At 35.7% G+C, this 15,084-nt stretch overlaps 1 protein-coding gene across 1 annotated transcript in view; it reads left to right on the plus strand.

Moving 5' to 3' along the window:
* LOC149708733 (telomerase-binding protein EST1A-like) overlaps positions 1 to 15,084 on the plus strand; it is a 61,269-nt gene that overhangs the window by 27,251 nt on the left and 18,934 nt on the right. The window contains exon 16 of the mRNA XM_089864274.1: positions 2,056 to 2,209. Within this exon, the coding sequence (XP_089720400.1) occupies positions 2,056 to 2,209 (154 nt within the window). The remainder of the gene's footprint in view (positions 1 to 2,055; positions 2,210 to 15,084) is intronic.

The raw sequence follows: 15,084 nt of genomic DNA on the forward strand, positions 1-15,084 counted from the left end.
AATTATCCTTAAAATCTAAACCTATTTTGAATTTTAAAATTATTCGGAAGCATTTCCTGAATGTTTCACTTTGCAGACTGGTCTTATAATTAGTAGAAGAATCGAAAAAAAATCACTTGATTTTCTATTGCACCCTCCCTTTTAATCAAAATAAAAACCTGTGTTAAAAAAGGCTCAATCTTCCGCTCCTCATATATATTCTCTTTGGTAAAACGCGAGTCCTCGTAGGCAAGGTCGGTCTTCAACCTCTTGAAGGACGTGTCGCGATAAAAAAATAACTTAAGAAATATGCTCTGTATTGAAAAATATCTAAGGCGCTAATTTTTATAAAGGTCGACTACACTGAAAATGATGTGGCTTAATCCCACCCTTATTATGTCTGTCAGCCGCGAGAATGAAAATAATCCGGTTTAAAGATACTTAACATCTTGGTGTTTGTAATAAATGCTTCGCCAAAGATTTACTGTTTGTAAATTTCAAATTTCTATTTCGTTTTAAAGAAAACTCTTTTGATGTTGACTATATTAATGTTAAATTATATCTACCAGAACCCATATATTTTGTACCTTATAATTTCATTATTATATGCGAAAAAAGTCCCGATCAACTTCCTACACTAATAATAAAAGGCTTTTAACTTTCCAACTTGCTCTGAATTACTCTAGTTTATTTTAAATCCCTCTAGTTTATTTATTTATTTATTTTTTTGTTTTTTATTCCAGGAGAATATAGTTAACAAAAGGCAGGGCGTTGCGCGATTGGTCGGAAGTCCTTCTTTAAAATTATCCTTAAAATCTGAACCTAATTTGAAAATTTAAAATCATTCGGAGATATTTTCTGGATGTTCACTATGCATTATGGTCTTATAATTAGTAGAAGAATCGATAAAAATCACTTTATTTTCTACTTCGCCCTCCCTTTAAAGCACGTGGACGCCTTAAAGGGAGAGTGAAGTAGAAATTCAAGTGATTTTTTATTAATTGCTCTACTAATTGCAAGACCAGTCTGCATAGTGAAACATTCTGGAAATACTTCGGAATGATTTTAAAATTCAAATAAGGTTCAGATATTAAAGGAATACCGAACTGATTTAAAAATTATCTCAAATCTAAAGAAAACCTTACTTTTTTGAGAGTTTAAACTCTTCTGATTGCAAAAATATGCTTCATAAATATTTAAATATGAGGGAAAACACAGAAAAACACTTCGAAAACTTGAAATTTGGGGGCAAAAGCAAATTTGCGGAGAAGATTTTTGGCGGGTTTTTCTCCTTGATACGTCACTCACGGCATCTCGCGGAAAAGCCAAGCGCGAGCGCCCGAGACTCCCGAGACTACTAATGCCGCGCGAATCTGAATAAATTAGGCTTAACGCGGCGCTGAGACACTAACAGGTGTCACGTGAGCGACATCAAGAGAGAAAATTTCTCCTTACTACGTCATCAAACGAATCAAAATTTAGCTAGGCCTTTTCCAAACACAAAACTTTGATTGCAGTTTTATAAATTGCTGCGAGACCAAATAAGGAAGTAAACATATCATAATAAACTAGATTTTTCAAGGATTTTTTTCGTATTTTAAGTTTGTGGATGACGAAAATTATGGCACTAACTCTTTAAGGATAATTTTAAAGCAGGACCTACGACCAATCGCGTAACGCCTTCTCGTGACAGGCTCCATGTCTCGCGCCACGATTATCACGTCGCGCTCAAATTTTATCAAATCTCGTGATAAATTTCATTCGACACGGAACGTACCATGAGAATTTTGTTAATAAAAGGCAGGGCGTTACGCGATTGGTCGGAAGTCCTTCTTTAAAATTATCCTTAAAATCTGAACCTAATTTGAAAATTTAAAATCATTCGGAGATATTTTCTGGATGTTCATTATGCATTATGGTCTTATATTTAGTAGAAGAATCGATAAAAAATCACTTGATTTTCTACTTCACCCCCCCTTTAAGAGCGTACAAAGAAACCGACGAAAATTTTGAAATTTATAGTAGATGATAAATTGTTTTAAATTAATGAAGATGTTATTTTTTTGTGTTTTGTAGCAAGTACTGAGAGACCATCGAACAAAACGGCCGATCGAGATCGAGGTGACACCCAAGTACCTGATACCCGACACAAACTGTTTCATCGATCACCTTCTAAAGATTGATCTCTTGCTCAAGTCCAAAACCTACAATCTTGTCGTACCTCTAATTGGTAAGTCTTTACAAAGATTTTTTTATCCAATCTCTGCTTCAAGTAAGAAGCGTTTACACAAGACACTTTGAAACCGTTTTTTAATCGTTGTTGCCTATAATATTTTCGAAATATTAGCATTTTCTTGTCACAGATGTACTAGGCTAACATAAAAAATTACATTTTGACATTTTGATAACTTAAAGTGTTAGTGACATAATTTTCGTCATCCACAAACTTAAAATGCGAAAAAATGCTTGAAAAATCTAGTTTATTATGATTTGTTTACTTTTTTATTTGGTTTCGTAGCAATTTATAAAATTGCAATCGAAGTATTGTGTTTGGAAAAAGCCTAGTTAAAGGAATAGTGCCGTTGTTTAAAAATTATCTCAAATCTAAAGAAAACCTTACTTTTTTGAGAGTTTAAACTCTTCTGATTCCAAAAATATGCTTGATCAATATTTAAATACGAGGGAAAACACTTCGAAAACTTGAAATTTGGGGGGCAAAAGCAAATTTGCGGAGGAGATTTTTGGCGGGTTTTCTCTTTGTTACGTCACTCATGGCATCTCGCGGAAAAGCCAAACGCGAGCGCCCGAGACTCCCGAGTCTATTAATGCCGCCCGAATCTGAATAAAATAGGCTTAACGCGGCGACACTAACAGGCGTCACGTGAGAGACATCAAGAGAGAAAATTTCTCCTTACTACGTCATCAAACAAAACAAAATTTTAACTAGGCCTTTTCCAAACACTATACTTTGATTGCAGTTTTATAAATTGCTACGAAACCAAATAATTAAGTAAACATATCATAATAAACTAGAGTTTTCAAGGATTTTTTTCGCATTTTAAGTTTGTGGATGGCGAAAATTATGTCACTAGCAATGAAGTAATGAATATTAATGACGTACAGGTAGTTGAACAATATTGGGCTGAGTTGTTACAATGGAATATGGATCAATTTTTTTATAATACATCGAACAATATAGGTTATGGTAATTTATTATCACAAAATACAACAATGTCCATTTATTACTTTATAAATAGTTTATTAAACCGCACGGAACCGATGAATGGTGTCGTGGCTTGGAGCAGGAAAGTTAGATTCTGGAGCTCTAAACTCTATAGCGCTAACACGAGACACCCTTCCCATGCGCGCATGTAAAATTTACCCATTGCACCCCGGTTTTTAGTGAGGAATAAGCTTGGGTTCCACCTGATAATAACAACAAGAACTTACATTTAAAGGCTAGTTTTCACTGGGCAAAAACGCGGCGGAAAAGGCCGTTTGCCGAGTTTGCGTAAAAATATTTTACGTAAAATATTTCAGAAAGCTAACGATTTTACGTGGAAATACACGGAATTGAAGTTCCATCTTTCCGCCGTTATTTAAAAAAAAACTCGAAATAGTAGCCAATCCCTGACGGTCTTGTGGTGGCGCTTTAACGTAGTCTCGCGCTATCTATTTTCGCGTACTTTGTCCTTAGCCCTTTTGCTTTGACTGAAGTCTTCTTACCGCTAGATGCGCATGCGCTAAATAAATCCACGAAAAACAAAACGCCGGAAAACGTCTTTAGTGAAAACCTGTCGCAGAAACGTCGCTAACTTTCCGCCAAATTGAAAATATTTTGCGCCGCTTTTTTGCCCAGTGAAAACCAGCCTTTACACGTAAAATATTCCCACTCAGTGATGCCTAACCTTGAAAGGCATCCTGGGATTTTTAAACTGCTACGTGTGACTTCCAATTATTCAACTTCCGAATCAAAAAACGGCGTAAACCCGCTTTCACTCAAAGGCTAAGTAAATCGAAAATGGATATTCAAACTAGATCAGAAATTAGTTGGAGCAAGTTTCAATATGTGGGTGAAATTCCGATTTAGGAAACAGTGTTGTTTTTTTTTTACAATTGGAATCAGCTGAGCTTTGTAGTTTGAACAAAATAGTAATTTATTCAACGCAACATTTTATATTTGAAGTTTTTAAAATCAGTCTGAACAATCTCTTTTAAGACATCTATTAAAATTAAAACGATAAAAACTATCGGAAGAGTTAAAAACATTTAATCTCGTAGAGACACGAACTTTCGTATTATAAAATCAGACTAAAGCGATATCTTTCGGTTTATTTTTTTCGTTGGCCCCAGCGCGGTTGAAATAAGCTAAACGTGAGCTTTATTATAGTTCTTGGCGGCTATATAGCAGCTATATAAAATCGTAAAGAATACGAATTTGACAAGTTTCGTTGGTGAACTCGTAATGCTATGTGGCTCGGGGTAAAATGTTTCGGCCTAGACATCATTTTAAGGAATTGTTGTGAATTTTGTTTTATTTCAAGTATGTTCGTAGAAAGTTACGGAATGAAAAGTTACCTGTTAGTTTATTAGGAAAAGACTTTCACTTGGCTTTCACGCTATTAATAGACTGGACGTGAACGTTTTTGAAGTTTGGTTTTTTATATTTTTTCGTCGGCTCCGGAATGTGGCGTGCGGCGCCTGCTTGCTTTGGCCACTATACGATTATTAAAAGAGGGCGAGCGATGATCTTGTGTGGCGCCGCCATCGAGGGGGCCGTCGCTCATTCAAATCTCGTACACCTAGGTTTTCAAATCATTCAAATAACATATGTCGCTTCCCAAATCAAGCAAATCACTAAAATCGCTATGAAATCAATCAAATCGTTCAAATCGCTGCACAAATCAATCATAAATCACCCAAATCACTATACAAACCAGTCAAATCAAGAAATCATCAAATCAATGCTAAAACGTTCAAATCACTAGCAAATCGTTCAAATCCTCGACAAATCGTTCAAACCCTCGTTAAGTCACCAGTCATTCAAATCGTACAAATCATTCAAATCACTTCCAAATCATTCAAATCACTTCCAAATCATTCAAATCACTTCCAAATCTTTCAAATCACTTCCAAATCTTTCAAATCACTTCCAAATCTTTCAAATCACTTCCAAATCTTTCAAATCACTTCCAAATCTTTCAAATCACTTCCAAATCTTTCAAATCACATAAATCGATTCGAAATCATCGTAAAATCGTGAAAATCGCTCTCAAATTATTCAAATCGGCTCCAAATCCGTCAAATCATTATTAAATCATTGAAATCATCAAAATCGGTAGTGATATCAAATCTCGTACGCTCTGGTGCGTTGATGACGGCCCCCTCGGCCGCCATACTCTTGTTCCCAGGTAAAGCCCAGCCTGAATGGTAGGGGGCGCTGCGTTTTTTTCAATGTTTCGCGAAGACACATATAGGAGAGGCAAAGGGTCAACAACTTGTACACCGCCATGAATATACAAAATATTTTTTACTTTTGTTTATAGCGGTTTTTTTGTGGAATTCTTTGTATTTTCATCATAATTAATAATGCTTCGAGTTATTTATTTATTTAACTAATTGGCGCCCTATTATAATTCAAGTAACAATGATTTCCTTTTTAATTCTTAAGTTATAGGTATTTATCGCCAGGTTTAAATATTACAGGGTTCATACAAACCTTGAAAACGGGAAAACATGGAAAAATCAGGGAAATAAATAGTTGACAAAAACCTCAGGGAGAATTCAGGGAAATCAGGGAAATTTGCGTCAAACAGGGCCGAGTAATTAAGCAAAATGTTCATAAACATGCTCTCCATAGGATTAACATTACACTATACTTCGGAGGCTCATAACTCTGGTTATGTTAGAGATACGGGGATGTCCTTTGATTATGTAATAGTCATATTCGCCCCCCCCCCCTCTGCTTCGTTAACACTTGCTCCATAGGATACTCCATATACGGGAAAATGTCGTAAAATTCAGGGAAGTATAAGGGGAAAAACCTGGAAATCTCAGGGAATTAGTTTTCTGTTCGATAGCGCTATGGATGTAAAAATACCGCATCTCAGAAAACGTTAATTTACAGATCGGATAATTTGCCATACAATTTTTTTAAATAATAACAAAACGATAATTTAACATAGTTTGATATAAAACGAACGATCCGCCATTGTCAAACTGTCACGCTTCACTGACTTGCAAAACTATTCAGCGAACCCCAAAATTACTTTTTGAAATCTTTTCGCCGTTCGATAGTAATTTACAGTTATTTACAACAGTAAAAGTATGGTATTTTAAAATTGATAATTACCGACTCACATCCCTAGACAGAGCGTGTAAAATATGGAACCGTGTATCCATTTCAAATTTTATAAAAGTTACGACGTAGTAGGTTTTCAGGACACTCCGAGTTAGGCGTGTTGTGACATATTAAATCGTAAGTGGGGAACGTAATTGGCCCCTCTGCTTTACAGAGAGTCTAACACACAGAAACATATTAACATATTTCGTGCATATGCGTAGCGAAAATTTTACTGTTATGTGTAGCAAATTACTTAGACGTCCATTTCAAAACGATCCCTTTCTATTGGTTGTTCTCTAACCTTTGATCAATTTATTCGTAACTATTTTAAAATAGCGTATTGATGTAGGTCGAAATTTGCGATGCTGCTAATTTAAGCAGGTCGAAATTTGCGATGCTGCTAATTTAAGCAGGTCGAAATTTGCGATGCTGCTAATTTAAGCAGGTCGTAATTTGCGATGCTGCTAATTTAAGCAGGTCGAAATTTGCGATGCTGCTAATTTAAGCAGGTCGTAATTTGCGATGCCGCTAATTTGAGCAGGCTGTTGATTTACCAGAAATTTAAGATCGGGTTTGATTTGCCACTGATTTAAGCAGGGTTACGTACTGATTTTGCTTATACCGTTGGTGTTCATTACCACCGACCAGCTACATTATTCTTTTGTGACGGCTTTCCTTTAAAAACCGAACTTTCGAAAAATGTGTGAAGATGGCGCAAGCGTCTCCAAAAATGTAAAACGAGTAAGACGTAATAACGGCCGTGTACTATCATTATGTAGTGAAGACTGTCTTAGAGAGTTTTCGACGTTTTTCAAATATTATGTGCTGGGTTCATGGATTTCTAATAAAATTAAACTATTTTATTATAAATTCATGGTGGGTTTTAAGGATTTTAACAGCAGAAATTTACTATGATCTCGTACAGATTGAATCGCTATTTTATTTGCAATATTTGACGTTTCAATTTTGGCCAAGTTTGAATCTGTACGATATACACCCATGGATAGTGATTGGAATGCGAATATCTTCTTTAAATGCCCATGGATATTAGGTTTTTTTCTGTTCTGTAAGATAAACATCAATCAGTATGCACACACCAATAAATATACTTCAGTGCGTTATTCAGCCAAATGTACCAGATAGTATGGGAAGCGTATCTACCAATTAATATTCCTTGTGAATGGTTTATTTTCCAACAATATAGCTATTGGATGGGTAAGTTATACACCCATCAATACTGATTGTACTGTACATATCCCTACATTTTGGAACATGACATTGAAGGATATTACCCAAAGTGGGTCGTGAATGGGCTAGTTATATCCTGAATAAATATGGATCGTGGATATAGTATATAAACAGTGAATGAATAGGTTAAACACCAATGAACAGTTATTTAATAAATGTATCGAAGATGAATATAGATAGTTTTCACATATGGAGGATTCATACCATTTACACCAGGAAGCCGGACTATCTGGAGGACAAATGCAGACGGGTTTTTGTCCTCCAGATAGCCCGGCTTCCTGGTGTAAATGGTATGAATACTCCATGTGTGAAAACTATCTATTAGGTGATCATTCTTATTATGGATGAGTGACGTTTTATACATTCGTCAATGTGAATCGTAACCTATCAGCTATGAAATAGACCTTTAGTTCATTACATAGTGATTTTCATGAAAATATCAGACTCACCTAAATCTGGTGTCATCCATTGCTACAGACAAAAAACAAACTTCAAGCTCAGTCAATTTTGTGTTTTATTCTTTCAATGCTTAAACTGCAGCACACAATATATAGCGATATATGACGGAAGTGGTTAAGATTCCCATACAAGTTTTAGTCTATGAAGCAGTGAACGCGAATCAAAAGTAAGATGCATGGCAATAACATAATCGTTAATTCTAGATACATCACTGTTAATGTAACTGTTATTAGATACGCCTTGCTTTCAAAAACTATAGATCTTGTACTGTGAATTCATTCGAAGCAGCATGATAAATATTGGTTTCAAACGCATTTCAAAAACCGCAAACCGTTATTCGTAAACCATATCACCCGTGAAAGCTTTTCAAGCGTATTTTGGATGTGTGTTGTATTAGAATATGTTCTTTTTCACCCTGCGTTAGTGTATTAATCTTCGGCAAGGATGAATGGCAAATCAATGGCGACCACACAGACTATTCCACTCTGGGTGGCCAAATTTTTATTGCTGATTTTAAAGCAACCGGAAGATTTGTTTTGCCCTCCATAAATTTTCTAAAATTAAATTAATTTACCCAGCTAGATAAGGATTTTTTAATATTCACTTGCTTTAAAAGTAACCAAAAAGCGATAGGTGATTTGTATATGTCGGAGGCCCCTAAAACGTACATTTTAGTTCGTTGACCGTTAAGAAAATCCCCGTGTGAATTGCGTTTAAAGAAGTTCTACTATTATGCCTATTTTTACGTGTTAAACTATGATATAAAAAGAGTGGGCCCAATCAGGGGAAAACGATATAACATATTCATTTACACACGTTTAAAAAGAATATTTCAAGATTAAGCTCTACTTGAAAATATATGCCCATACTAGGGATTTTTTTCAATCTTATTCCCAAAACCAAATACAATACAGGGTGTTCCAGAAAGGGTACAGTGGGTTTTATAAGTGATTTTGAGTCTAAATGTTCTGTGACATTTTACCCTAATGACCACGGTTTTCAAATTTTGATTTTAGTGTTATGTGGATAACCCCTTTAATTTAACTAAGAAACTGAAAGATATTACTAATTTATTTATGGGATCATCCATAATTCATTCCATGGTAAAATATCATAGAACATTTTAGACTCAAAATCACCCACAAAACCCACTAGAACCCCTTTTTAAAAGACCCTGTATAACAATAAAGAAATGTGACACAAAGACTATTTTCCAATTTCGTTTTTAAGAATTTGTTAAAATTGACTATCCAAAAATATTTTTGTTTCTCCATGTAGTTTCGTAACGTTTGTCTGATTCAGTAATCTCTGGATTTATACATGGCTTTAGGGTTAGCATTGTTATACAACTAAAATCCGTTTCTGTAAATATATTGCTGGTATTAGTTTTGTTATTTATTATTATTATTTTGCGTGAGAAGTAGACGTTTTCAACCAAATAGTTCGTGCACTTTAATAGCCAAATTAATTTAGTGCATAGAGACGTGATATATAGGGAGAAGGTATAAATTCGCCAATTTTCCAGCTTTTTCTCTAGTCCAAACGTAGGTCCGGAGTTAATCCCCGCCTATAATATACAGCTAGCATCTCATTGCTTCTTGAAAAGGAGGCCGGGCTGTTTTGTTTTCCTCAGTCTGAAAAGAACCAATGAGATGCTGGTTGTAATTAAGAGGCGGGGATTAACTTCGGACCTACTCATTTGGACTGGAGATAAAGCTGGAAATGTGGCGAATTATACCTTCTCCCTAATAAACTAGATATCACTTCTTGGTGTTTAGTTAAAACTATTCCCGGTTTCCTCCAACTCAAAAGATCCTAACAACGCCGAACCGAACTCCAGTCTGTTCCACCAGATGGCGACACCGTTTGGGTATAACCAATATTACCCTATTTTCAAATTACAAAAGTAGTTTTTAAGGTCAATATTCAAGAATTTTAATTATTGAGGCAGTAAAAATTAAACTCGTTTTTAACTTTTAACATCTTGTAATAATTCGCATCTATTTTGGATGAACAACAGCCAGAGATTACAAGAATCATATTATAGAGGGTATGCGGCAATAAAATCTGGAAATTGAGATACAATTGTAAAAGTAATAATTCATGCTTATTAAATTTTAATCTCTTACGCGAGTTTCCTGACCCCGAAATTTATTATCCATTCAGACATGAATAAAGAAAAGAGATACGACATGATAAAGGCTTTAAAGCACCGCCGCGTGTCCGATAGTAAGGGTGAATAATTATTCCGTGTGGGACATTGGCGCCCCCAGATAAACTTTAATCCGGAGCGAATCACGCCTTTATGTCTTTCCCACGCGCAAACCTTCCTTAACTCGGAATTTCCAATGACATGCACATCAGTGCTATAAACTATACGCCAGTGTCATAAACAATGGAGCTGTAACCACATACATAGGGTGTGTCTTTTAAATCTAGAATAAATTAAATAGTTGGTTCTTTGGGTCGAACTAAGTGGAAAGTGTTACCAACGTACCGACACTTTTATTTACCCTAGATAAAGGTTCAATAACGTTCTTTGATTGAAGAATTTTGAAAGCTGATGTGTCTTTCTTCACCAGGTATGACTATTTCCTGGTTTTGGGAGCCCATATCTCTGTAGCTTGTGTGTTTGACATTGACCCCATCCTTCGAGACTTGCTACAAAGTTTGACCCAAAGAACACACCCTTTACTTTATGGCACACTTAACACCCTGTACTGACAATGTGTCACCAGATCTGTTGTTAAAACAAGGCTGCTTGACTAGTTCTTGCATTATCAGGCATCCATGACAAATTGCGTCAGTAATATTTGACCTATACTCATCAAACCTCAACTTGATAATAGACGGCAGCGACATTCAAACAATAATATTTTTTACACTTGTTTTACAGTCCCATTAAGTATAATAGCTACCGGCTTGTTACGTTAAAGCAGACGACAGACAGTCATGTGACTTTACCTGATCACTATCACTACTACTTATATTTCTTATATAGTTCTTGACACTTCCTTACATAACGCATTGTACATTCGTTTAATTTCAACAGTCCTAAGTTATATATAAATTGGAAAATTTAGTGCAATTTTTATAACTTATAACGTCCGCCAGGGGAATTTTCTTTTGGAATTGCTATGTACAATTAATTCAAAGTTTATTTCTTTCCTATTGGTATTACATTGGAGTAGTTGGAGGGACAAGTCTTAAAGCAAAATAAATTCATCTATAAACCAAATTTTACATCGTTCAAATAATATTGGAAGAGGAAATGTTATTTTGTCATTTGATATGAATTGAATATAAACTGATCATTGAATTTTTTTCGGCATGTATAAATCAACATAATCGTAGGATAAACGGCTTATAGTTTGAAGCATTTTTTGCATATCGCTTACGAAAACCTCATCGGCATTTAGTTTGGCGACTAGTTTAAAAAAGCTCAAAAACTCTTCTCTATTTTCACCAAATTGAAGGGATAGTTCATAAATTTCATTTTCAATCTCCGAATCTTTCGGTAGATCTCCCGTAAAATATTTAGTAGGTACATGTAAAACCTTCGTTACAGTCCCGTCAAATGTATTACCCAATTTAACAACTCTATCGATTTTAAAACTGCATTGGGCGGCGTAACCTCTGACAAAAATTTGACAAATTCTTTCGACAAACAAAATTTTATGAATAGCTATTGCGGGTAAACAAGCGAGTTTAAAAGTATTTTGTAACTGAATTAAACTTCCGCCTACGAACAGTACCTGGTTATATTTAACTTCACCATTAATTAAGCGAGTTAAACGAATGTAATTAGGAGTTTCGTATGAAAATTGCGTCACTCCGTCATATCTTTCGTAATTTAAGTTTTCTCCTTGGAAAATTATTATGGGTTTATCGATATATATTACTATCTCCATTAAAATGACCCCTATTTTACCGTTAATTTCTACTTTGATGAAGGGCACGACATGTGGTGCAAAATCCCGAATGTAGGCGTGATCTAACGTTACATCGTCGCATTCCGTTTCCAGTTGTCTTAAGATTTTCGTCCCAAAAATCGAACTTGCTATTGAATATTTATTGATGATTTCTGGATACTCTTTTCCAAGCTTTTGGATGAAAATTTCTTTCAATAATTGACTCCGTCTGACGCAGTTACTATTGTTGGTGGTATATTGCTCCATGTTGGGTTCATAGCGCGAGTAGAATGTTTCGAAAGAATGAAGGTTTTGATTTTTGTAGTCGTTGTACATATTCGTAAAAGTGGTAACCTCTAGGGTCTTGTTTCCTTCGAAATCGTATAAAATTTGGTCCAATTTCGACAAGAAATTATTTAGGTCCGTGTCGGTTTTAAAACAAACTGGTTCCAAGTTATATTGCCACCAGTCTAGCTTGGCGACGCAATCGCGGTATATTGCTTCCATATTGAATTCCATTATCGATGACATTGCGAGTGTTCCGAACTTTGACGGCAGACTAACGCTTACGTTTTATGATTCCCACCAGTAGCGCAATTTATTTTGTTGCCAATTATTTTCACTAATTAGGAAACAAACAACATACGAAAACATAAATATTCATTTAATTAACCTAAACAATATGTGGGAAAAAAACCTCCACTTTATCAGAACAAGAAGTTATATCAGTATCTCAGAGAGAAGATATAAATTCGCCAGATTTCCAGCTTTATTTCCAGTCCTAACGTAGGTCCGCAGTCAATCCCCGTCTCTAAATTACAACCAGCATCTCATTGGTTCTTGAAAACTCACGTCAGCGCGACGACGCGAGTGAGGAAAATTTCCGACTGACTAGAGCGAAATAGCCCGGCGCCTCCTTTTACGTCCCCCCTTGTATTTTGAAAGGGGGACTGGGACTATGGCGCGCGAATACAAAGGCATCTTATATCTTCTCTCTGAGATACTGATATAACTTCTTGATCAGAACATATAGGCTATCTCGTGTCATAAGTCAAATTAGGTTGTGTCATTATAGAGGTGTTCTCGTTTTGAATACTCATTATTTTTGCCATAAACCCAAATTATCCGAACCACTCATATAACAAATATACTTCAAATCTTATTGTTATTCCATTTGAAGAATCTGTTAGTGATATAACTCAACCAGGGATTGATTTAATTTTAGAAGTAGGAATGGAGAACAGAGTAATCTGGGCGCGCGTCAAAGTCCCGGACCCCCTTCCCCGGGACGGGAGGGTATGAAAGGAGAGGCGCGTCATAGCGACAGAGGTAAAGAGGAATTACGTATTTTCCGCCGTCCCGGGCAGCAACGTCATCAAAACGTAGTTTAAGTGAGCCAATATGATAATTTAAACTTTTCGTTACGAGTTGGAGGGAGGGGCTCTATACTGGGCTATGAGTCGGACTAAAGTAAATACTAACCGTTCTCTATTCCTACCTCTAAAATTAAATCTATCCCTGACTCAACCAAAGTACCAAACTCCTTCTAAAACCTTCCCTTAATGTTTCTGATATGAACTACGCAGATTGGTCGAAATCGGTTACGAATTGAGGGGTAGCGTACTTGTTGATTAATAACTCTCACTAACCCAATGTCTGCAAAATTCAGAGTAATCTTTTTATGTCGTGTGTGGGCTTTGCATCCACGTGTCCCATCTGAGTGGGCGTTGTCTCAGTAATCTTGATCTTTCTGTTAGCTCAGTCAGTCAGTGGGATTCCTAGCTTTTAAAATAACTCCATTCAAGTTCAAGGGTGCTTGATAAACTAGGTAAAATTGAGGCGTATGTTTGTAGAATGTTAAATATCATTTAAAAGGAAAAAATAGCGCCGCTGCTCCTGAACTCGAAAAAAGCGTAGGACTGACTTGATGTTCTAACTGTGTAGGAACCGCAACCTAATTTTTAAACCCACTGTTACATTTAAAAAATAAAAGAACTCGGTCATTCTGATAATCCGCCATATTGGCAATTATTTTTGAAGGCACTTATGTTGAAGATATGCGCACCTCAAAGGAGTAGTAACGTGTAAATCCGTTAAATTTTGAATCTTGCATATAGAATATAGAAATAAAATTATATAGGCCCACACGTCTTACGTTTTGTGAAATCAGTATTATGGTTTTAGTCGGAGCCTCCGAAATGAACTAGGCCCATGCATGTCAAATTTTATGAGGGGAAATATCCAGTTTGTTAAGGAAAATATTTTCACCATGTATGTGTACGAGATGGCGCTTATATTACCGTTGTGACAGGGGTCAGTCATAAAATTTTTATGATAGAGCAAAGTTTCATCCTAAAATTAACGTAAATGTTTTTGGGGCTATTCACTTTTTATTGAATCTTTCGGTTAGATTGTATTGATGACAACAAAATAAATTATTTCAATTAAAATAATTCAGTAAGAGTAATAAAAACGTATACTTACAATCCGCGACCTTGGCTCAAATACTTAAGCAGTCGACAGGGTCACGGGGTTGAACTTTGTTTATTTTACGGTAATATAAGCGCCCCCAAACGTAAAACCACGGCGAACTAAATTGGTTAAAAAAATATTCTCGCTTCGCGACACGCATGGGCCTAGTTCATTTCGGAGGCTCCGTTTTAAGAGTATTTAGCGAGATCTTAAATAATCCATAGAAACTGTGTTTCGTCGATATTAAAGTATACATTTCCTTTAACTAAGAGAAAAGTATGGATTTCGGTGCTTAAAGCGTTCCAAGAGATGGCGTAACTGTCATTGTGGTTGTTTTTTAAACTGGCAAGAGATGTTCTAAGTTTTCTTTCGAAGGTTGTGTAACAGCTTAAACATCTCAATATTAAAGATTTTAGTTCGTTGAAAACTTTCGAAATATATTTGGTCCTGATCTTAGTGGCCTACCGTGCTTCCCACTGTAAATGAATATAAACTTCTTCAGAATATTTCATCCTCATTATATATGCTAACATATCTCATTCTCCTATAATGTAAGTGACATAACAGCAATATGTAGGACATAGAATTAAATATTTATCGGAGGTGTGTTCCCAACCAAATTTTTTTTGTCAAAACTTTCGTCGGTGAGGCAGATTTATTTGAGAAGTAATA

This window comes from Phalangium opilio, unplaced genomic scaffold (genome assembly GCF_054372755.1).
Source record: "Phalangium opilio isolate 3A_F unplaced genomic scaffold, DU_Popi_V2 ptg000013l_1, whole genome shotgun sequence".
In the NCBI taxonomy this organism is placed as follows: Eukaryota; Metazoa; Arthropoda; class Arachnida; order Opiliones; family Phalangiidae; genus Phalangium; species Phalangium opilio.